The sequence below is a fragment of the Fundulus heteroclitus genome, chromosome 15, assembly GCF_011125445.2.
Source record: "Fundulus heteroclitus isolate FHET01 chromosome 15, MU-UCD_Fhet_4.1, whole genome shotgun sequence".
NCBI lineage: Eukaryota > Metazoa > Chordata > Actinopteri > Cyprinodontiformes > Fundulidae > Fundulus > Fundulus heteroclitus.
In genome coordinates this window covers 9,271,017-9,296,948 of record NC_046375.1, presented here as the reverse complement: position 1 = coordinate 9,296,948, position 25,932 = coordinate 9,271,017, and the positions used below count along the sequence as shown (strand labels likewise).

At 39.4% G+C, this 25,932-nt stretch overlaps 1 protein-coding gene across 2 annotated transcripts in view; it reads right to left on the bottom strand.

The window, feature by feature from the left end:
* The window catches only part of LOC105929548 (glutamate receptor ionotropic, kainate 2), a 98,907-nt gene extending 92,599 nt beyond the window's left edge, over nucleotides 1-6,308 (bottom strand). For both annotated transcript variants that reach the window (XM_012867386.3, XM_012867387.3), the window contains exon 1: nucleotides 5,706-6,308. In XM_012867386.3, coding sequence (XP_012722840.1) covers nucleotides 5,706-5,829 — 124 coding nt within the window. In that variant the 5' untranslated portion in view covers nucleotides 5,830-6,308. The remainder of the gene's footprint in view (nucleotides 1-5,705) is intronic.
* Nucleotides 6,309-25,932: the final 19,624 nt, after the last annotated feature.

Genomic DNA, 25,932 nt, shown 5'->3' with positions numbered 1-25,932 from the left:
ATAATGATTGCATTTCTGTCTGAAATATATCCAGCATATGTCTATACAGAGAAAATGTAAACAGAAGAAGAAGATGAAGAAGAGAAAAAAGAGCATTTATGAGTCAACAATGATTTCACCAGCAGCTGACAGCCCAGAGACAAATTGGTTTTGCCAATGGTGTTTGCAGATGGTAGCGATAATACTATCACTCAACGTCACAGTCACTGGCAAGCCGAGGGCCATACGATTAAAAAAAAAAAAAAAAAAAAAAAAACACACAACAGTTAGGTTTTTGGGTAAGGTATGTTTCCTCTATATCACAATTAAGAGACATGAGTATCACGATTACTCAATACTCTGTTGAACACCAGATGTTACTTTTGTTTCACAAATAGAACAGAATGTCATAATAAGAATGTGATAGGACAATACAGATTAGAATAGAAAATGTAAGACTAGAACATAAGTAAAACAGAATAGAACAATTTGTAATAGGATAGGATAGCTGTGAAGTTTTGGTGTATCAGCAGCAAATTAATAGTCAACTAGAAACATGTAGCAAAACACAATAAGACATTAGGTTGTGATTAAAAATGTGTACCTCCATAGTTTTAAAAGTTAAAGGTATGGAGCTATTAACACATAGAAAATGTGTAGCCTGAATAATGCAAGTGTATTAAGTGTACTGAGATAAAGTTTCCTTGCACAAAGTGGCTGTGAAAAAAAGAAGAAGCAAATAACGAGTCAGTTTGTTTTCCAAATACTTTCAACGATTCTAATGTTACAAACTTTACCTCAACTTCACCACTTAATTTCCTTTTTTTTTTTTTTTATAAATCTCAAAGGTAAAGTTCAACAACCGAGAAAGATTTTGCTCCACATGAAATACTTCAGTAATTATTTCAGGAAGATAGTGAACAGAGAAAACAAATCATTCATACAGCTTAGCTTGCAAATTAATCCAATTCACATCCATGTTCAGCTGTCTGTGAGAGTAAGAAGCTAAATTTCTGATTGTGGTGACTGTTCAGGTGGAACAGGATATTTTCTTCTGGATCCAGGAGACCCTTAGCAGCACTGCAAAGTGTTATTTGGTTGGCGTGAGTCTGTCAAAGAGAGAATCGACTCTTACAAGGTGTTTGATTAAATTTTCTGTAAGCCCTTTACACACTAAGTATCTTCCATGTTTTAAACATTAAACAAACAAAAAATCCAATTCTGTTTGGGAATAGGCTCAGCTACCTTGCCTGCAGCTGGTGGCCCAAACGCCATTTTTTCCCCCTTTCTCTTTTTTTGCTCTGACACTTGTCACTCTACCCTGGTGAGCCAGATGCTGCGAATACAAAAGCCTGACTGTGCTGTGGTGTTACAGTGTGTAAAGGTTTCAGTCTGACAAGAGAACAGCAGTTGCACAATGCAAGCTGCCTGTCTGGACAGAATGTAGCACGGGGGCAAGGAAGGAAACAGGCAGACTCGGGGGAGCTGACCTCCTCGTTCAGCTGGCCTCCTGTAGGAGCAGCTGGAATTATCCTGCTGAGTAAGCACGTCTTGCAGGACAACAAAAGGCTCTGGAAATGACTGCTGCTTCACCTGGTTTTCTTTTTTTTCTTTTTTTTTTTTTTGCATTTCTTCTCATTTTGACATGTGCATTTTAGTTTTTGACTGAAGTTGTTTACATACACATATACACACAGCTATTCAAAACATCAGTCTCTTCCTAAAACTAGATATTGGACCAGCAAGCACAAACAGCATCATATTTTTCTAAAGAGAGTGGTTCCCACAAAAACACAAACACAACAAAATGTGACTGAAAGCTCTGTTCAGCAATAGTCGTGCTGAAAATACGGGGTCTGTCCATGGTTCTGAACAAGCAGCTTTGGGATTTTTTTCCCCCTTTCTTTCAGAACCATGGACAGAGACAAACCCAGGTTTTAGATGTGTTCCAACCGCAAACTACAACTGCTCCAGGGGAGGAGAAATCAAGCATTAGCCTTAACCTTGGTGCAAAAGATATCAGTGGCATGAATAATAATCTTATCTCACTTGGTCACGTCTGTGACAACTGATGCTAGATGCCCTGCGGATTTTTTTCTTTAACCTAAGCGGATGCGACAAGTTTGGTACAGCAGGTACTGACAGCATAATCATAAATTTAAATAAAGTTTAACTTTATGAAATCTTTGATTCATACACTACAAAATTATTTTTGTAGGGTTTAAATTCAAGGCATCAAAATTACATAATGACACACATTCCTATGATGTTTTGTAGATGCAATGTTAAGAAATGGTTCATTTCTAAACACACTACATTAAAATGGGAACAATTAATACACTAAAATCTTATTTATAATTAACCTCGGGATGATGGTTCACTCAATCCTCATTGGTTGTGTGGTGTCCAGCAGAGAACAATAAGCTTAATATAAGCATGTGGGATGTTTAATCAGTGAATACACACTCAAAAGACAGAAACTGTCATAAAACTTGTCTTTGAGAAAGTTTCTGTCAGAGCAACAATTCCAGTTTTCACTAATTTAGTAACAGTGCTAATGCCAAAGTGAAACTTGCTAACAAGCTGAGCTTCTTAACTGTGATGCACTCATGGCCAATAAATGGCAGCTCTTAGCTGTGATTGTCAGATAAAATGTTTGCTTGCAACCTTGTAAGTGTAGTTAAAATTGTATGACTTTTTCAGTAATACCGTAATTTAGTTAATAAAAAAAAAATATCCTTTTTTTATTTCTTTTTAACATGGAGGAGACGTCATGTGACTTTGTGAATGTGCTTGTTAGTCATGATTCCACTACTAAGAAGAACCCAACAGAGATGTTTTACGTTAAGAAAGAGGGGAATAATTGTCTTCCATAAAGCTTATCCGTGTGCACTGATCAAGAATCAAGAATCTTTATTGTCATTATGTGTTACTATAATGCAATTTTTTGATGAGGCAGAAACCCATTCAAAATGCACATAATTACACACAACAGACACACAAGATTTGATCTTTCCATTTTTTAACAGTTGATTGTTCTGGCCAACAACACTTCCTGTGGGAATTAAGTGCGCAAATAGCCCTTAGCAGCTAATGGACTCATTTTCAAGTGAAAAGTCAGACAGAGGTCTACAACTTAGTTGGAGAATTGTGCAATTTGCATGGATGTCTAACCCGACAGTCCCTGGGAGATTGAAGTGTGAGAATACACATTTGCAAGTAAGAGATAGTGTAAATTATTCTTGTCTGATCAGAAACCTGTGTAACCAGACGTGAGTTTTTAACAGGTAACAGATTATGAACTTGGCTTGTTGGTTATTAATCGCCACCTCAGCAGGGGATGATAGCCCTTACAGCTTTGGGAAAGAAGACATTTTTAAGTCAGTTTTTAAGTTTTTAAGTCAGTCAGGTAGTTTTTGATTTATTGTTTCTGAATAGTTTTCCTGATGGAAGTGTGACAAATAGTGCATTGCAAGGATGGGTGGGATCTGTCTAGATCCTGTAGACTGATGACTACAACTGGATAACTCTATCATTATTAATCAGGCATCCACTGGTGAGACAGATAGAATGAAACCAATATAATTGGTTTCATTCAATAAGACAATAAGACAACTAAATAAAATAATTAAAATTTAACAAATTTAACAAATGCACTTATTCAAACAAATTAGGTAAATGCTACATGATAATTATTTTCAGCATTTATCTCATCTGGTTTATCCACAGCATTGTAAAATAAAACAAAACATGAAAACTGGTTTGTGGAAAAGCAAAAGAAAAGTTGTCAAACTAAAGATTAACTTTAGCTATGCATTAGCACCATTAGGAAACTATTTATAGTTGGATACCAACTGAAAAGCACAGAAACTTCCTCAAACACATGTGTTACAACAGTTCTGAACTTTTAAAAGTTACATTAATTTACACATTTAAACATATTAATTTTTTACACATTTAAACATGTCAAGCAGAGAACTTACTGTTCTCTGCTTGACACCACCCAAATTAGAATACTAATCAGCTGAACCAACATCTGCAGTTAAATTTTAATCAAAACGTTTAGGTAGTATTTATTACCAAGATATAGTACCTCATGCAGTACATTGAAAATTACATTTACAAACAAAATATGTGGTCAATATTTAAATAATTTTAATTGCATATGTTTAATACCTCTCAAATTCCCTTTTTATGGTGTATTTGGTTAATCTGAGTTTGTGGGTTTCAAATGTATGTAAAGGAAAACATTGTTCTGGACTGAGTAATGCATTGTGATATGACTGAATAAATTGGTGTTTATGAATTACTGATTATGAAGATTATGTGTACTTTCATTTGCTTAGTAAAATAAAAAACTGCTAATGTTGACTTTTGTGTCTAAAGTTTAATTCAGTATAAAACAGAATAATTGGAAACTCATTAATTTCTGTAAATAAATATACCTTTTAACTGTTATAAATAAATAATACAGATTTAAATGTACACGAATAAAAAGTGTGCAATATGTTACACCAATTTCACTGATACAATGCTCAGTTTGTTTGATTAGTGTAGGCAAGGTATGGTCTAAGTGGTATTTTTCGCTTTAAAGCGTAAAATACTTGATGTGTCTCATATATCCCACCATATCTGCAATAAAACGGACTGCTTTAAAACGATCTAAAATAAATGACCGGCATCCGTCAGACAAAGTGTGAGACTGGAAGTCACTCATCGGGATGCGAATACAGCAGGAAGATAAGCACTTCCCGTTGCCATAGCGGCGACTATAGTGGACGCAACCTGATTCTTAAGCAGGACCCCCACGGGGGGGATGTGGGGGAGGATATTGGGGGTGTTTGTTAAAGGATGCGTTGTCAACACTACATGACATCCGCTTTATCTGTTACTCCGAGATGTTTTCTGTAAATAAAGCGACTGGATGGAGACAAGGAGCCCTCTCCAATTTCCATCCTGGGAGATAAGGATCTAATTAGGCACCAGGAGAAGCCTGGAGAGGTCTGATTTCTGCTTTATGCGCACATGCTTTACTACGTTGAAGTTACGAACGTTCCAGCGGCGACTGCAATCGATATTATTTACAAGCTGTCAGTTTCCATTAAGTTCAAAACAAACTGAAGTCAAATTATCTGAAGTCAGTTTAAATGCTTATGTCAGTAGTACACGCAAAACCGCGGGAATTTATGCAAGGCGCGTTAATGGAATTAAACCTGAAGAGCGTCCGCAAGGCGCACATATTGCATCTTCTCTGAGCCCCGGGGGTGATGTTTACATGTGGAACCTTCAATGCAGCGGGCATGCTGTGGAGTCGGGGCTTTAAAGGGCCACGGGGATGCAGAGATGCCCGGTTGGATACCTGTTAGGAAATATAAGCCTCAAAGCGCTGCTTCTCGAGTTTCGTTTGCAGTCCGTAGCCAGGAACTGTTGCATACTCATTCGGATTTACTGTACCGTCTCTCCGAGTTAGCGTGACAGTGATTTCAAGTTTCATGGAAAACCCAAACACGGAGTTCTGCCCGTGACAAAACTCTGTGCACCCCCGAAACATTATATTATAAAGTCAAGTTGCAAAGCACATCATTAAAACGTAACATTTTACAGAGCGCGTCGCATATTTTCCTTCCTCAAACCCACAGTCTAAATACGAGCATCAGACAAGATATCTGATCGTGCTTATCGTTGTGACCAGTAGACTTGGCAACACAGATTATACGTTTTCTCACCAAATCTGAGAACGTGCGGCATCCCGCGAGTGTATCCAAGAAACAGCAGCAGAAGCGGGATCAGCCTGAGGTTGAACCTGATAGCGAGACCGGTTATCATCAGATGATGGGAGGTAATCTTCATGATGTTTTCAAAGCAAATGCACAGTGGATAATTCCTCCCCGGTGCGCGGCGGGCTTGATTCCCCGTGATTCGTCTACGGCTGTTGGGCAAAAGCAGGGGTAGCGGCGGCCCTGGATGTGCAAGATCACGGCATGGTCACTCGCGCTTTCCCCAAATCCATTCGCGATCCCGGCATGATTCCTTCCTCCTTTCGTCCGTCTCGCTCTTCACTGCGCCAAGAAACAGGTATCCTCGGGGTCGAGGGATGATGGGACATCCATGTCGAAGGGTACGGATCCGGCAGAGAGGAGGGGATGCCCGAGCACGGGCTTTATGAGAGGCTACAGGAGAGCGCCAAGCAGAGGATACAGCAGCGTTATGCAGCCCCCCTATGAGGCTCTCTGTGTTGCTTGCTCTCCCATTATACTGCACTGCTGCACAGGCTCTGACGTCGAGCCAAGGTTGGTGCTGTGAACGAGCGCCACAAAGACGGAAAGCGCGAGTGAGCGAGAGGGCAGAAGAGAGAGAGAGAGGGAGAGAGGAAGAGAGCGAGCGAGCGAGAGAGAAAGAGAGCGAGCGAGAGAGAGAAGACTATCCTCAGAGAAAAATGCAAAGACGCGAAAAGAGAGGGAGAGACAGAGAGAGTGATGGAGTATCAGTGAAGAGTGGGGATAGAGTGGAAAACCTAATTAATTCTACATATACAGCCCTCCTACAACTTGGCACTTGAACTGTTGGTGAGCTGGGTGAATATGCAAAGTACGCACATGGCCCTTTGACAGCAAAGCTTCTGAAATGATTCCAAAGCTACCATCTGAGTCTTTTCCATGAAATAAGAAAATCCTTCACGCGAAATACGGTGGGGTGATCAAAAGATATGCTCACCAATTTTTTTTTTCTGAAGTGGCCGTTCTTCTGTGGTTGCTGTTCCAACTTTTGCTTTGCAAACACTTTTTATTTTATTTTACTTTATCCATTAAACTGTTTCAAAATGTTACGATGTTAAAACCACGAGCTTCAGTGCAAAATGGCCCTTCGTGGAAGTGGAAGACAAAGGAAACATCCATCCATCCAATATTCTATACCTGTGACATTCCTAGTGTCTATCTCCATGCTCTTAATTTTTAAAACAATATAAAACTGAAAAGTGTGGCGTGCACATGTATTTAACCCTCCTTAGTACTTAGTACACTTCAATGCTTTTCTTCAATAAGTTTTATCCGGCTTTGCACATCTAGCAAAAACAAAAAGTTGAATCTTCTTTGCCAAACACCTCTAGGTGAGTTTCTGTGAGCATCAATTTTGACACACGTTGCATGGGGTGGATGGTGTGTTAGAGATGATGTATACTGCTTGGTTTCTACCTACCTAACCTGGTTTATTCTGACCAGAGCACAATTTACATGTTTGCTCAGTCATCTGCCTAGGTTCTGGCAAACTGTAAACATCACCTCTTATGTCTTTTTTTTTCAACCCTTCCATGAACACCAGGTTTGTGGCATGGGTGACTAATAGTCATGTCAACAGTCTCCAATCGGAGCTTTGGATCTTTGTTGGTCATTCATAGTTACAGTGGGCCTCTTGGCTGTTTCTCTGATTAATGGTCTCATTGTCCAATCTCTCACTTTAGGAGGACAGCCACAAGTTTGGAATTGTGCCATACTCTCTAGACTTTTGAATGATGGATTGACCTGAGCTCAACCTGATGGATTGACCTGGGATTGTGTTTTAACACCCAACCAAGCTTTACTCTTCTCTACAACTTTATCCCTGACATGCCCGGTGTGTTCCTTGGACTCTACAAACCTCGAGGCTTTCACAGAACAGCTGTGTTTATATTGGCTTTGGATTACACACGGCCAGACTCTATTTCCTAGTCAGATAACATCAGACAGCAGTTGATTGCATTGTCTTTATTTATTTAATTGTATCAGATTCAAGGGACACACCACAAATACATGCTACATTCTGGTTGTTTCTTTCCACTTAATTTTTTTTGTACTACTTTTGATTTTTCTGTTGCATAATATCCCTATGAAATACACTGAAGTTTATTATTCCTTACATGACAAAATGAAAAACAGTTTTAAAGGTATACATTTGCTTGCAAGGCACTATAATGGTATTTTCAATTGTTTGTTAACCATTCAGCACCATGGAAAGAGGCATTGCAATGCTTTATGCTGAAGCAAGCAAACAATACCCTATAATTGTCTTAGCTTAGGTTCACATCTGGGAAAGATGAAGCAGCCTATACAAAAGGTGTGGTGCAGAATAACCGCACTGCAGGCTATAGATGTCAGCAACTCAACTTTGTAGGCCTACTTTATGTTGCTGCCATTCAGAAATTCCCTGTCAAAACCTCCTTTATGGAACTTCAATAACCAATCCTTCTACCCAGCAGTGTGGGAGGAGTGGAATGAGACCAGTTAAAATTGGCAGAACCACAAATCTGTCATGTCGACAGAAGCTGCTGGAAGGATTGAATATTTAACATATGCAAATATCTCCACTTAGACTTAAAACCCTCCCAGGCAACAAACTTGAGTTCTTTAGAATGTGGCATTTTTCCTGTATGAAAAGCTATTTGTGACATTGAAAAGCTGTCTGATTTTCACCAGCATCTTTGGAGCCTTTCTCACATTCTATCTGATTAATGCTCTTTCAAACAGGCTGCATTCTATGGCATGTCTTTGCACTGAGAAGATGCATATCTGTCACTCTTGTGCAGGCCATCTGGATGCACCTTATCAGTGTCCGCCCCCATGACCAGCTCTTCATAGGCCAGCGCATCAGCTGGAGGCAAAGGTACAGCGGCGCACCTCCGCCCTGAGTGGATGGATGGCTATTTAATCCCTGCGGGGATGTGAAAGAAGCTCTTTGATCGGCGCCACCACAGTCCAAGCGTGGATGAACACAGTCATTGTGAGGTTCAAGTGTGAATGACTTGCCTGTGGGTGAAGAAACACTCAAAAAAAAAACTATTAGTATTTATGGATGGTCAGCGTTGTATTTAAATCATCTTTGGAGACTTAATCTCTGCTGATATAAAATATCCACTAAGATGTAACTAAAGTAGGTTTATGCAGTGGTTATTCTGGCCACTTGTTTGCATTTATTTCCCTGCTGAATTCCAATTATAATGCAAATACAGTATGTGAATAAACTCGTCATCATTGCTTTTTTTTTTTTTTTTGCTGAAGTGCTAGTGCGCTGTACTTCACATGATCTGTCAAATCCCCCTAACAAATACCAGCAAATGCATTTAACAGTGGAGAGGGCGCTTGTATGAACTAAAGGAAAAACGAAGTAATTACATGGAATCAAGTAGGTGGTGTGAACATTGACTTTGAACCTGTGTCGGGGTGCGTGGGTCTGCACACCAGCACTCTGAAGTGTGTGAATATCAAAGAGAATGGCACTCATCATGCTACCATCTGGACCATTAGCATAATTATGGAGAAATTTGGGGTTTTCATATAAGTCAGCAGAGCCTTAGACAGCATGAAAGGAATCCTTATTGAGCTTAGAGAAAACACATCCACAAAGCCAAGAAAAGCAATACTTAAAAAAAAAAAATCTACTTTTCTGGCTATATTTCAAACAACAACATATTTATGTCCCTATGTTGTGGTACGGAGGCTCATTTTGAAGTAACAACAGTTCATTCATGTTATCTCAACATAACAGGTTTGCATTTTCAGACTTTTCTGAGTAGAAGTCCTCTAGCAACAGTTACACATCCCTGTCTTGCTCTTATAGCTCATCATGAGGCAGACACCTCTTCCACTTTCAAGACTTAGACTTTTTCCTTTTTGAGCAAGCATTTTTTAGTTAGAGCATCTTGGGTTAATCTGAGCTCTATCAATAGTTATGATGTTATAGACACATGTTGCTGAATGTAATTACCACTTCTCCAGACTTTGCTTCTTTCTCCTACTAATCTTCAATTATGCCCTGTCATCAATTATTGTGGTGACAAACTGCTCTCTATAGAAAGTACTCCTGGCCAAGTGTTTCTGTCTTTAGCTGTGGATGGGGCTATTGGCTGAGATATTGCTGTCAATATCCTTAATTTTACTTTCTCTACTGATGCACCTTGTCTCTTTTGTTGTCAAAAGGCCTTTGAGGGCCTATTGCTGCCACCTACTATAAGTACTCCGGCTCTCATCTCATAGATTAAACTACTGACTAGTTAATCTGTTTAGCTGTGTTTCCCTCTGAAAAAAAGAAGCCATTGATAGATACATTGCTCCCATAAAATCTGTCTTTTTTTTTTTGCCTAGAAAGTTTTCCTGAACTATATTGTCTGTGTTTTTGGTGTGTCTGCTCTGTCCTCTTAAACCCTGAGTCAGGTGTAGCAGATTGGAGCTCACACTGAGCTGGGTCCTGCTGGAGGTCTTTTCCTGTTAAATGGGAGTATTTCCTTTACAACAACCATGTTGGAAAGGTACACACCACATGACTGCTTAGGTTAGGGAATTGTAGTAAAGTTAACCACTCTAGCAACTTTGAACCCAACATTTTTAATTGCAAAAAAAATCATTTATTGTAATGTGTTATAACTCGGATTAAATTGGTATGGATGTAACTGAATAAAATTGGTGTATATTATTGGATTTTTGTTATTTATATAGATCTGTATATAGATCTGTATTCAAAGTAGATGTTTGTCATTTGCATTTAATATTTGATGAATTCATTTATATTTATTATTAACGTGAAATATAACATAAATGCACTGAATTCATTTGAATTGAATTTAGTAATATCATAGCATTTGTTCAATGATTAATGTGGGTGCAATCATGTATTCCCCAGAAAAAAAAGGTTTACCCAGCATTATGGGATATCTTAACATATCTGCTTCTCCCCGGGTACTACAGATTCTATCGACAGTGCGAAAATATGCAAGATAAATTGACTTGAGGTATTAAACTGCCCTCAGGTGTAAGTGGGAAAGCCAGCGTTGGTTTTGATTTAACAAATAATTAAGAATTAACATAAATGTTGTTCACAAAGCGAGAGAGAAAAAAGTTTTAATGAACTGATAGAGGGTGTATCACAATATAAAACATCTCTTACCTAGCCCTTGTAAAAGATGGGGTCGCTATGGTTATAAGGTATTACAGAGTGCTCATGGTATTTAAACAAAGCTCAATTAGTGTTAAGGGGCCCAAAATGTGCCAGAACTTATCCCCCTACATGTACACCAGCAGCAGCATTTACAAAAGGCAACGTGGATATCAAATCCTGGCCATAGTGTCTGAATGTCCCAGCTGACATCAGAACTCATCAGACAAGGCAACACATTCTAATGACATTGTGTAACTGTGTAATTATGGTAAGATTGTGTGAATTAAAGGCTTTGTATTCTTCTGTTCTTTACTGAAAGCAGTGCCACCTAGTCTAGTCTCCTGCAGCTGTGGTCCATCTATCTTAAAGTGCAACGTGTTATGCATTCAATTATTTCAATGCTGCTGTAGAGCTACTGTTCATCTCGTCCATGATCTTGATGCAGTCTGCTCATTCTCCTCTGACCTCTGATACCAAGGGGGCATTTTCATCCAGACAAATACAGCTCCCTTGATAATTTCCCTTTTTCCAGATGATTGTCTGTAAATTCAAGAGATTAAATCCAAGAGAGGTACCTGAGGAAACAACTCCCAGTATTGGTCCATGAGGCAGACACCCTGTCTACTTTTAATATCAGGCTTAAAACCTTCCTTTTCGACAAAGCTTACAGAGGCTTAAGTTACCCTGAGCTATTACTGTAGTTATGCTGCTGGAGGACATCAGGGTCTATTTTTCTCACTCTGCTGAGTTCCCCTACTGTTCTCCAATTTTCATTGTTTGTTGTTATTTCAACTTTTAACTTTTTGTTCTCTGTAATTTTTTTATTCATAGTGGGTACACCTGGTCTGGCCTTCCGTTAGCTGTGACGCCATCCAGTGGAGGCAGATCACATGCTATTACCATCTAACGTATAAAGGGTTCCTGGATGAATGTGTGCTTCTGTGCTCGTTGTGTCTCTGCTCTGTCTTTAACCCCCAGTAGGTCGAGGCAGATGACCGTTCACACTGAGCCTGGTTCTGCTGGAAGTTTTCCTTCCCATTAAAGGGGGGTTTTCCTCTCCACTGTCGCTTCATGCATGCTCAGTATAAAGGAATGCTGCAAAGCCATCGACAATGCAGATGACTTTCCCTGTGGCTCTACGCTCTTTCATGAGGAGTGAATGCTGCTTGTCAAGACTTGATGCAACCTGCTGGATTTTCTTAGATAGGAAACATTTTCATCAATCTGTATGATTTGATTGAATTTGACTTTGTAAAGTGCCTTGAGATGAGGTGTTGTGAAATGGCGCTATATAAATAAAATCAAATTGAATTGAATTATCATCTGATCAGCAGTTATCTAAAAATATTCAGACCAGCCTGAGTGGCACAATTATGCCACATTCAGATACACTTAAGTCCCCTTTCTTTCCAAGCCTGATGCTTCGTACCTCAACACGTCATTAACCACAGCTTAAATGCATAGAGTTGCTGTCCTGTGACGGCTGAGTCACTTTTTTATTAACAAGTCATTAAACTGGGGTACCGTCATGGTTTTTTACAATAAAGTAGACAAAACTCTTGTCAATAAACATAAAGAAGGTTTACCCTGGTTCTGGACATTCTCCCTTAGCAAGCATAAAATCCTACAGCAAAGTTTTGCTGTAGGATTGATAACTTGTCATATTTATTTGGATTTTGATGTAACGCACATGTTTGGAAGGACTCGGTAACATCCAATGCTTCATTAACTTCTTTAAGAATGATCCCATCGGACATTTTAAATACTGCTTTAATCAAATTGAAATGATAAGGATAAGTTTAAGCTTAAGAATAAACACTTTTATATTGATTTTGGTCACAATGTCCAATAAATCAAAATCTGTATGGTTTTGCCCAGTAAAAATATAATTTATTATCATATACATGATTTCTTCACAGTTGTGTCAGAAAATCTTTATTGCCATTTAAAAGCTACAAACCTTTTATTTCTATAAACGCCAATGTGGATGTGATAACTGTGTAAAATGTTTAGACAAGATGGGGATATGGGAATGGCAAATTGCCTCATTGAGATGCTGAGATGAATCCCTCTCCTTTAGATTGTTGTTGCTAATAGGAAAATACCCCTGTGCCATTTGACGGATGATCTTTTATTTGCATCCACGATCAGACTGTGTCAGTTTTGAAGGAGAGCACAAATTAGAGGAGTTCATACACACCCACTCACTTGTAACCTACAGAGACATCTGTGTGAGCTGGCTGGTGCATTTATTCCAACTCCATTCACAGAGAAGTTAATGCAAAGGGGACTTTATGCAAAGGAGAGATATCCACTGCGAAAAGTGTTCTCTCTCCTTCTGTCTGCACTACACTCCCTCCCTCGCTCTCTCAGAGGCAGACTGGTGGATAGATAGCACTGGCACAGAGAAGGAAACCATGGAAACGAAAAGCTGATGCACTTTGAATGGTAAGACCCTGAAAAAGAAGAGATTCATTCAATTTTGTTGCGCCTGCACTAAAGGCTCATCTCTGCATTATTCTGAATGCCACAGGTTATTTTAACATCCTTGGCTTGCGGAAGCCAGAGATGGCTTCATTTCATCTTGTCAGGATGAGTGTGGCTAAGGACGTTTTAACAAATTGGTGAGACCCCACAGAAATACACACACTTTCTCCACACATGCAAAATGTATAACCCTGTTCCTGTTTCCTGCTGTACCAACTCTGGATGGTCCTCAAGCAAGTGCACTGCAGTGTGTGTGCCTCACTCCAGCGGTTCTGAGTTTGATGTATTTACATCTACCACTTGTGGAAATGCCTTTGAACACAGTGTGGTGAAGGTCTATACGTCTTGAGCGGAGCTCTCAAAAAAATCCCAGGGTCCTCAGTGGGAATACATTCTTCAGAGACGACAATTAGTCAAGTGAGACAGTAATTAGGACCTCTCTGCACACTGTCACTTCCACTTAGTGCTGACGAATGCCCACAGATCCCTGCTGCTAGCGACTGCAGTGGGGCAGACTTATATCTGGTACTGCACTCGAAGTTCCATCTGTAACTTCTAACTACAACAGAAACGCTTATGGCATCATTACAAAAGTGAGAGGTATGATAATATTCAATGCGTTGTTCTCAAACACAATGACAAGCTGTCGTGTTTGTTTTAGGTTCGACTCTGGTGAGGACAACAATTACTGGCACAGCATGAATGTTTAACAGGTTTATTGCAAATGACTGGTCAGGTTATGGATGTTGCGCGTTCCTGCTGACGCTGTGACTGGACACTGAAGAGGAGAGGCAAGTGATTATTCTCTGGGTGGTTGGCGGCAGATAATGAATTTAGAGAGGACAACAAGACCATACTGTTGACGATGAATGAAGAAGTCCAGAAGGAAGTGAGCAGACCCACCGAATCTAAGATCGACAGGCGGTGGCTTTTGGTAGCTCAGTAATGCAGTGTCCCTTTTATTTTATTTCCAGGACAAGATGTGCGATGGAACAGATGGCATTAGAGGGTGGACAGGCAGGTAAGCGTGTGGTAAGTTACTTAGTGGTGAGAGCATCAGTTTTCAGGAGTATGATCTGAGGAGCTGTGAGGAGATTAAATACAGTGACCTCAGAGGAATTCTTCCTCAGATCCAAGGAGCAGGAAAGCAGAGCACCGGATCGTGGGAACCGGGACATAAGCATGCAACTGGTTCTTGGAGGAAGGGAAGACAAACTCTGATTAGAGTAGGAACAGATTGGCAAGATGACACTGAGAAAGGTAGGCCTAATCACCATGCTGAGTGAGCTTGCTATCTGGCATCTGCCTAATGGGCAGAAATTTTGTAGAATCAGTGGTACACTGTTGTGGAGAAAAATCAAATGTTTTATTTTTTTATCCTTAGAGAATGTTTTACTCAGGCTTTCAGTGATTATAAGAAACATTTAATGTGTGCTGCATCCTACAGATAGATCTTGTCAGTATTTCCTATGCACATTTTTCATTGAAGAAAAGTTACTTAAGAAAGTAAATTGCTTTCTAATAAACTAGAATAATGCTGTGTTCAAGCTGCATCGCAAGTCAGAACTGGAAGACATGTCACCAAAACTGAGCAGGGTCCATGGACAGCAGATATCTAAAGGTAGATAACCACTAAATGTAAACTTCTATCTATCTATCTATCTATCTATCTATCTATCTATCTATCTATCTATCTATCTATCTATCTATCTATCTATCTATCTATCTATCTATCTATCTATCTATCTATCTATCTATCTATCTATCTATCTATCTATCTATCTATCTATCTGACCAATCACCGCTGTTCCCACCGAAGGGCAGGGGTTGGTCAGAGTTTTGCTCCTGCTCTCACCCATATCGCCTTCTGCATTGTTTGTCTCACCTGCTAACAATTATGACGCGCTCACTTAAAGCCAGTGTGTATGCACGTTCCTTGCTAATTTCCGCTTGCTGGCTGCGCATATCTAGCGTTCACGTATCCGGTTAGGTTAGACGTTAGCTTCTGTGTTCGCCGTTTATTGTAGCTCCGCTGCTCACACTATATAATTTGAATATGGCTGAGAGTTGTCATCTACGGGAAGAAGAGAAAGGCTTAAGCATGAAGAAATAAGACCAGAGTGGATTTGGGAGATTTTTTCACACGATACACCTGTGGAGCGTAAGAGCTAGGTAAGACGGTCTTGAGCATGTGCAGATATTAAAAAAGGGACTTGGAGTAACCTCCTGAAAAACAGCTGACTCTACCTTTAAGTAAAAATTATCTATTTACAAGCGCTAATCACAAGAAAAAAGCCGTGATCAAAATATTGTGCTTTGAATTCCATCTGAAAAACAGACATCTATACCATATATAAAACCCTTTGACATGTATAGTACACATAGAAGAAAAAAATAAACATGCTGCACTGCTCATAAAAGCTTATGAGTGGCTTCTGATCCAGTGCTTATGTTGACGTTGAGAGTATTTTAGCAGCCTTAATACCTATTGCAAAAATAAAAATGAAACATTTGGTGTTTATTTTTATTTTTTTGGTTGTTGCTATGTGATACTGTATGAAATTTGTTCATACTGTTTTTCTATCATTGACCCCACCAAGAACCCCCTCCTACTACATGCTTCACTCAAAACTTGGCAACCCTGGTTCCAGATGCAAATCAGGAAACCTTTGAGATCTGCCAGCTGTTGTTGTGCTAGCTTCTATCTCAGCTAAATCATCTTAATTTCAGCCATCCTTTATGGAAATAATTTTCTCTGCTACTTTAAGGAAGGAGGTACAGGATGCCATGATGTAGAGCAAACAGACTGAGGAAATCTTTTATTTCTGCTGCTGTGCTTTCGGAATAATGAACTTCACATTGTGGGGATGAACACAAACCTTTTCTTTTTTAATGCTGTTGTTCTGTGCTTGTTTTTATGTGACTGCTCCCCCTCAGGGATAATAAAGTTTACCCAGACCTTGATTAGCCATTACCACAATAGTTAGCATTTGTTCACTAATAGAGTTTGTATAGTTCCATTAGCGCTGCCGGTTTACTGAGACACAAACTATCAGAAGCGCAAATAAACAGTTTATTCCTAAAGCTTTACTAGGTTTTTAATTCACAGCAGCCATTTTAGATGAACTTGGGGTTACTTGGTGATTTTTATTGCTTTTACTTAATTCTGATAGTTTTGTTCTGTTTTTTCTATGTTTTCCATTATATTTTCAATTCCATTTACATACTACTACTACTACTACTACTACTACTACTACTACTACTACTACTAATAATAATAATAATAATAATAATAATAATAAAAAGTATTGCAGTAGTTGTAGCAGTAGTATACCTTATAAACACCTTAATCACAGAAAATATATGGTGAAGTCAAGCTATTATTTGCAGGGGATAACTATGAATATGCTGGAGTCATATTTAAGCTGATTTTAAGGTGTCTGTAATGCGCAATCATTAAGAGTTCAAAATTAAATTTCAAGAAAATATTCCCTATATATATTCTGACTGCTAGTTAGGTATTTTGCCTAGACATATATACCAGGGATGTCATTAAAGCATTATAATTTAAAGTTAAAAAAAGTTAAAGGAAACATAACCAACAATTACATGTTATAATTTTTTTATGGATCTAGACTTTTGAATCTTTTTCACTTTCACAAAGTTTTGGGTCCAAGTTTCTGCAAACGGAAATATAATTAATTCAAAAAGCAAATTACAACATCATTATGTTTCAAATTGATGCCTGAAAAAGTTTGTGGTGGTTTAAGTTTTAGATTGAGTTCCAAACAGTTGAAACTTTTAATGGACTGAAAGACTGACCCATTTCTCAAGCCTAGTGTAAATATCCACAGAAACTTTTAAACGTTTTCAGCAACATAATCCGCCACTGTCAATTGTCATTACACAGAAATTGTTCACATCAGTTTTCATTCTGTTTATGACTCTCAGTATATGTATTCCAACTTCAACAGAAGAATTTCTATTTGAATGAGATGCTGGGATTCTCCTATCAGAACCCCCAACCCGTCTGACCACAAATAAGTTATATTCAATTCTATTTTCATTTTCAAAAGTCCTTTTGGATGAGTTGTTTATGTCTCTGTTCTTGTTGGGGAAATAAATACTCTCTGTGCTTTCTGGTTTCAGATCTTTGGAAAAAGACATTACACACACACACACACACACACACACACACACACACACACATACAAACACAAACACAAGCACGCATGCACGCACGCGCGCACAAACAAACACACACACACTTACACACACACACACACACACACACACACACACACACACACACACACACACACACACACACACACACACACACACACACACACACACAGCAGTGAGCCCGACTGATTGGATGGTGGACGGCTGGAGTTGTTATTGCAGAGCATCCAGCAGAGCCTGGTTTGCTGGATAAGGATGTCCTTACAGGGCATTTCTCTGTGTGAACGATGAGGAAGCAACCCCCAGTGTGTGTTTGTATGTGTGTATGCATGCGTGTGTGTGTGTGTGTGTGTGTGTGAGAGAGAGAGAGAGAGAGAGAGAGAGAGAGAGAGAGAGAGAGAGAGAGAGAGAGCAAGCATTTGCAAGACAGGAGCAGACAGAATGTGGACGAATGCATCTGTCTGCCTTCATGGTTCGGCCTTCAAGCCGAAATCTTGGCAATGCTTGCAAAAAATGACTTTCCCCATTGGATTGGTGCGTGCCAAAGGTTTTCCTGCAGAGAAACAAATTGGAAAATAACTGCAAAAACTCTCTAGGCTTTGGATTTTGTTGCAGAAACGCCTCCAATAAACTTTTATTTCTGCCAAATATCTCCATCTCTGACGTTCATAATAAGTGGAATTGGAGTGACAAACAGATCTGAGGCGTGTAGATCTGAAACTTTGTTGATAAAGTCTCCTGAGGCTGACTATTAGCTCATTTGGATGTTTGAAACAGAAAACCCAACTGGATGTGGCAGAAAGTCTTTCATATGGAGCCTGGTTCTGCTGAAGGTTTCTTATTGTTGAAATTAAGTGTTTACTCTACATGTTTGTGCATGTTGTGTATAGTGCAAGATATAATGGCAATGATTAGGAGTGTATCAATTATTTTATAATTAATACCTTCTTAATTTTTTTATTAATCTTTTATTGCACAATCAGGACTTCACACAGGAACAAACAGAAAAAAACAAACCTTATATATGTGTACATTTCTTCAGTGTGTGTGTGTGTGTGTGTGTGTGTGGGGGGGGGGGGGGGGGGGGGGGGGGGTTATCCAAGGCTGTCTGCCTTGTCATTTAGACAAGGCAGACTGTGAGGATCTCGCTCTTTGATTTCTCCAGTGCATTTCACAGAAATCAGCCTGACTTGCTTTGTCAGAAACTCCAGAAGACTCAGGTGGAGGCCTTAAAAATGGCCTGGATCGGAGACCATCTGACAAACACACCTCAGTTTGTGAGATTGAAGGGTTGAGTATCTAACCAGGTAGTCAGTAGCCCAGTAGCACCATGAGGGACTGTACTCTGACCATTCCTTTTTACTCTTTACACCTCAGGTTCCAATAACAGACAGACTCCTGTCATCGTCAGAAATAGTCAGATGACTGCAGTCGTTGGATGCATCAGAGATGGACAGAATACAGGGAGAACAGGGAGCTGGTGGACCGCTTTATGGCATGGTGTGGAAAGAATCATCAACAAAACAATCTTGAATGTGGATAAAACAAAGGAGATGGTAACAGATTTCAGGAGAAATAGGAATAGGACCAACACAATTACGATCCTTGGAGAAGAAGTGGAGGTGGTGGAGGAGTTTAGATACCTCAGTGTTCATCTGGACAACAGACTGGACTGGAGATGCAACTGTGAAGCTGTCTACAAGAAGGGACGTGGTAGACTGTACTTCGAGAAGAAGTTTAGGTTCTTCAGGGTTTGCAGCAAGATGCTGCATATCTTCTATAAGTTTGTTGTGGAGAGTGTGATCTCCTCTGCCATCAGCTGTTGAGGTAGCAGCATCAGAGCAATTGACTTAAAGAATCTCAACAAGCTTATAAAGAAGGCCAGGGATGTTCCAGGGACCCTTCTAGAACCTCTGGAGAAAACTTTGCAAAGAAGGATTCTTCATAAAATAGAACATAATGAACAACCCTTAGCATCCTCTTCATCAGACTGTAGTACAACATCAGAGTGTCTTCGGTCAGAGGCTTCTTCAGATCCGCTGAAAAAAAGGCCGCAACAGGAGATCCATCCTGCCCGCAGCAATCAGCATCTACTACAACCTGTTGAAGAAACCCCTATGAGTTACACAAACATTTAATTTTCCTTTGGGATCAATACAGTTTTGAATTGAGCTGAATTGAATTGAATTGAATTGAAACCCACATCAAGACAAATATTTCCCATAAATCACTGGTGGCACAATTGTCAGAAACCCCATGGTTAATATGGATTACAATCCTTTTTTTAACAACACGACCACCTTGGACTTGCAATAACAGTCCACAATGTTGGGAACAGAGGGGGTTATTCCACAATTCATCTTTCTGTTTTGCATCATTTCAAAACATGACTCTGACTCACAGCTCATCAGCACCGGTTCCCCCCAGGGCTGTGTTATTTCTCCTCTGCTCTTCTCCCTGTACACCAACAGCTGCACCTCCAGTCACCAGTCTGTCAAGCTCCTGAAGTTCGCGGACGACACCACTCTCATCGGACTCATCTCTGATGGTGACGAGTCCGCCTACAGGTGCGAGGCTGACCATCTGGTGACCTGGTGCAGGGAGAACAACCTGGAGCTCAACGCTGTAAAAATATTGGAGATGGTTGTGTACTTCAGGAAGAACTCAGCCCCAGCTACCTCCATCACCCTCTGTCACTCCACCATTGATACTGTGGAGTCTTTCTGCTTCCTGGGAACCATCATCTCCCAGGACCTAAAGTGGGAGCTGAACATCAACTCCCTCACCAAAAAAGCCCAGCAGAGGATGTACTTCCTGCGGCAGCTGAATAAATTCAACCTGCCAAGGACAATGATGGTGCAGTTCTACTCCTCCATCATTGAGTCCATCCTCACCTCCTCCATCACCATCTGGTACGCTGGTGCCACTGCTAAGGACAAGAGCAGACTGCAGCGTGTCATCAGGTCTGCAGAGAAGGTGATTGGCTGCAATCTTCCATCTCTCCAGGACCTGTACGCCTCCAGGACTCTGAGGCGTGCAGGGAAGATTGTGGCTGATCCCTCGCACCCCAGTCATGGACTATTTCAGTCACTTCCCTCTGGCTGGAGGCTGCGGTCCATCAGGACCAGAACCTCATGCCACAAGAACAGTTTCTTCCCGTCTGCTACCGGTCTTATGAACAAGGCCAAAAGCCGCCTGTGACTCTGGACACTGTCTCTCTCCCCCGTTCAGGACTTACAAGCTTCTGCGTTACATTGACGCACAGTCTACTGAATGTATATTATTTCTGTATATATATTGATTTTATTCAATTTTACTTTATTTTATTGTATTCTTATTTCTGTCTGCACCATCATCACCAAGTCAAATTTCTTGTATGTGCAAACCTACTTGGCGATTAAACTTGATTCTGATTCTGATCATTTCCTTAGACCTTTTGTTCTTAGTTAATCTCATTCAACCAAACCATGTTGTTCCAGTTAAAATTAAGTTTTGCATCTTCCAAACATTCACATCTGTAATGATTAGACAGGAAATACTTCTCCCTGGGATCACTCCAATACAACTATATATGGTTGTTGCTCAGAGACCCCAAGTTGCCACTCATTATGTCAGTTGAGTAACTTAGAGTTTTGGAGATTTATTTCCACCATTACCATCATTATCTGTAAAAATGTTAATCCTCATTTGGCCTAATGGCCAGTGGCCTAAAGAAATAGACCTTTGTATCATATCATTTTTATTCTTCTAGGAAAGAGAATGTCAGTGCTAAGACATTTACATAACTAGAGATTTCTGTAATTTCTACCAAAGAAAAGTTTGAAAAAAAAAAAAAAAAGACTTGAGCTACATTTACTTTAAAGGTATTGATAGACGTAACAATAATGGAACCTCTGCAGAAGCAAGCTGTTTTTGTCCAGGCAGTGGCAAAAGCAGGCCTGTCAGGTAAAAGGGCAGAGTCTTGCTAAGCATCCAGGGCATATAAGATCAGAAGTAGCCAGACAAATCTGAAACGTAAGGCAAAGCTCATAGGTCAGGGTGCAAAAACAAGGATGCGGTCCAGAGATCAAAAGCTTGGTAGAAGTCTGACAAGGGCAAGGCAGGGAAATCCAGGAAACAGAATAAGGTCATAACATGAAGATTAGGCATGGGAAAATACTGCACTAATGATGGAAGCATATGGAAAAGAGAACACAAGAAACTGGGGAAATATCAAGAACTCAGGAAAGAGTTAGTTATGGTGGGTGAAGGCAACAGCAGTGCTCGTAGTCAATGGAGCACTAAGAGCTGTGATCCCCAACCAGGAGATAGGTCCAACAGGCACCTGGAGAAACACAGAAGATTTCCGTCTCAAAGAGTGGACTCCTAACAGCAAAGACACAGCTCAAGCTCCCAGGCTTCTACCAGAGATTATATTTATTTGGATCTGCATCCAACTAAACGGTGGTATTGCATCACAGTTGAATCTAGGCTGAATTGTATTCTATAGAACTTGATATTAACTGGATCGGTTGTGAACTGCATTTATAAACAGTTCTGAATTGAATTTAGATTGATGTTCCACATAGTCAGCGGGGAATATTTGGCTAGAATCGTGCCTTACAGTCATTTAATATGTGAACCTCAAATTGCTTTTCTCCATGAGGTTGTAGGCAAGGCAAACATACTTGGCATGTTTAAGCACCCATTTCAGTCTTGCAATCATTTCCACAAAGATCCAGGGATCAACTGTTTCAGCTAGGGATAAGAGGGCCCAGCAGTTACCCCAGACACCGAGGATCAAAAACTCTGAACAGGGATAACACCCTCTCAGCATTCAATGTTTTTAATCGAGGGATCAGCTAGTGTGACAAGAAACAAAATGTGCCCAAGAGATAGAGCACAGGAGAAGCTGAAAGGCAGAAGCTGGCACAACTAATATGACTTGTTGGAGTGAAAATAGCCTGGTACCGTTCCCACCTTCCATAAAGGTAAAGGCATCACGCCTTTTGTCTTGTTCATCTCTCAGGAGTCATGCTCTAATAGCTTTTTAGGCTCTTATCGCTCTGGTAAGAGGGATTTAAAGTTGGTTTTCCACTGCTCAATGATAGAAGGAAAAGCATTCGTTTTGGACGTAATCCAGCATGAATCAAATTTACAACGTCATAAAAACGATAAATGTGTGTCTTTAGATTAAAACTGTGTTTGACGCATGGATTTAAGAATGATCAAAAGTACCAGGTGAGGGATTTATTTAAAATAGCTCAAGGAACATGTACTGGCTGCTGCAGCGGAGGGTCTTTTTTTATCAGCTGCCAAGGATGTAGGTGCACCAAAAGGTGTTGGACTGACAAAAAGAAACATCTAAATAGTGTGAAACGTGGCAATTAGGATGTTGCAAATAACTATGGCTGAAAACGTATGGATCTGTCTGAAATTTTCACAGCACTTAACTGTTTAGTGGAAGGAAAATGAGAGAATGATTTCTATTTTTTGCCAGTAAAAATATGAAACGTTTACTGTGAATTTGTATTTATGGTGATTGACCTGCTGTAAGGTGAAACTTTCTTCTACAGCCTTTAACAACCGCAAAATCAGGGGTTCACAAACTTCTCTACCTGCAACCCCAAAATAACAGCGCCAGAGACACCCTTTTGGCAGGGTGACAATGTTTTTTTTTTGTTCTTTCTGGAAATGACAAGATTAAAGTTATAAAATTGCGAGAATATAGTGATATTATGAGAACTCTTACAAGTGCAGTCTACCCCTGTGTTAAAATGAGGATTGTTTGAATATCATGTAAAGTTATACTTTGATATCGATTTCACAAATATAGAAATACTAAATTACTTTGAAATTATTGAGTGACTTTATTCTCAAAATATCATGACTTTATTCTCATAATGTTTTTATTCTTGTACACCTAATATTATCACTTTATTCTCATAAATCCCAAAACGAAAATTATTCGTATTATGGTCATTCCTGATTAAAGAAAATAATTTTCCATGGAGGAGCAAATTTCCACAAAACAACTTATATATTTGTGAGAAAAAAAACTTCTGATGTCGAAAAGTCATACACTTCTGAAAAAAAATAAATCTGTTTCCATGACTAAAGGCATAAATCTGCTATATTAAAACAAGTATATCTCTGATATTGTAAAGTCAGAAATTTTGCATTATCATTTGGGTCCTCTCGCGACCCGCACAAGGATTCTGGCGATCCCCTGTGGGGTCCCGACCCCCACTTTGGGAACCCCTGCTCTAATAGATAGCCCGTTATCTTTTATCTTTTGTTAAAGGAACAATCAGTAATAATGACACTTCTAGTGGTTAAAATCTGAGCAACACATACACAATGCCTTTAATAAGCCCTATTTGCATGGGATTAATTTTACCTAAGGACCACATGTGATTTGTAATAATTACAGAGATTGTCTGTATTTTTAATCCAGTCCATGTCAATAATATGTATAGTAAAAATCCCACCCCAAATGACCTACTATATTTTGCTGGATCATTTATCACAGGGCCTCAGAGTTCAGCAAAATATAGTAGGTAATTTGCAGCAGAACTTTTACTTTACAAATTACCGACATTGGACATTCAAACGGGATTAAAGAGACAATCTCTGTAATTATTACAAATCACATGCGGCCCATAGGTAAAACTAATCCCACGGGACAGGGGTTAAGACATTATTGACAGAGAGGACTAATTGTTTATAGGGAATGTTACTTCCATCCCAGGTAACAAATTAAAATGATTTAGGTTAATTTTACAGTAAACATCTTACTTCTTGATCCATTAACTTTTTTATTTTTGATTATTCTTATTCCATGTTGTGTATTTGTTATTTCACTGTGATTGTTCTGTACAGTAATTTGGACCAAGCAATCTGTATTAAATGTGCTATATAAATAAAGTTGACATTGATATTGCCAGTCTTCATTAAAGGCCAGATTTGTGGAAAGGATTGCTTGGTATAGTTTTCCTGTCAACAACTTCTCCCACCTGATCACAGCACTGTTACCACGGGTCTCTTGGCTGCTCCTCTGATTAATGGTCTATTTGCCTGGGCTGTTGGCTTCAGGGGACACTCTCTTGGTAGATTTGCAGATGTACCATCGTTGCTCAATCAGCCATGTAGGATGGATCGGACTGTGAGTTGAAAGCCACATGAAACAAGAGACTTTTTATAAGCACCAGGGAAATGTTCTCACAGCAGGGGGCCACTGTATAAAGCCCCTGGCCACGCTGCAATTGGTCTCTAAGCCACCAGCAAGCATCCTTGAAACAATATTTTGTCGATGTGGTTTGAGTGTGTTTTATGGTTATAAAAAATATTTCCATAAGGGTTTTATACACCGATGGGATATTAATGTTTGTGTTGTCCGGTCCGCTCATTGCGACCAAAGTCTTAAAAGTCTTTAAAAGTTAGCGCCGAGCTCCCGCTAGCATTAGCGCTATTAGCTTCCCACGTAACATTAGTGTTACTTCCTACTAAACATAACTATGTTTTTAAAAAAAACCCTAATGCTGGTTTTTGTTTAGCTCTGCCATCGTTTGATAGTGCTATGAGCGTTATTACAGCATTAATAGGGAAAATTAATGTTGATTTAATGGTGTTTGTGTAACTTTGGTGAACTCATTAAACTAATGTAAACTCGTCTAGGATGCGCTCATGACACACATCATTTCCGGTCATCGTCCGCTACAACGTCTAGCTTCCCAAGTTGAGTCTAATTATTTCCTGGAGCATTAAGTTTATTAATAAAAGCAAGTGTTCTGGGTTATTGATTTTTACTGAGCAAATCATTCTTTAAAATGTTATTTCTTCAAATTAGGATTTATATAACTCACATTTGCACTGTAAACGGGTTGAAACACATACCAAATGTTGTTCTAAATTGGTTAAACTAATTTAACATCATTCCATATTCTTTAAGATGAACATTGGGTCTCTAACTTGGATCTGCGGTGAACCAGGATTCACTGAATCAAATCTTATGATGCTTTTCAACTATTTTTATTTTGTCCTTTTTGGTTCTTTAATTTCTTATTTTCTTTTTTTTCTCAATTTTGCTTAGTAGTTTAGTTAAGTTTCACTAGCCTAGTAGAGAGGATTTCTTGATTGAAACATAGTGTTAATTCAGATAAACAGCATCCTATAGTGATGTTCTCTGGATGTTCATTTATTTCTGTTAGTAAATTATTGAACTTGAAGAGCAGCTTGCTGTTAAAAGAACACCAGTGCCCAAATCGTTCCTATCAATTATTGTCCTAAAATCAGCTGTTTGGGTTGATATTTACTGGACAATACCTAACAGACGAGAGTTATTTATTAAACACTAAATAACTTAAAACCAGGCCTAATGGCATAACACAATAGTCT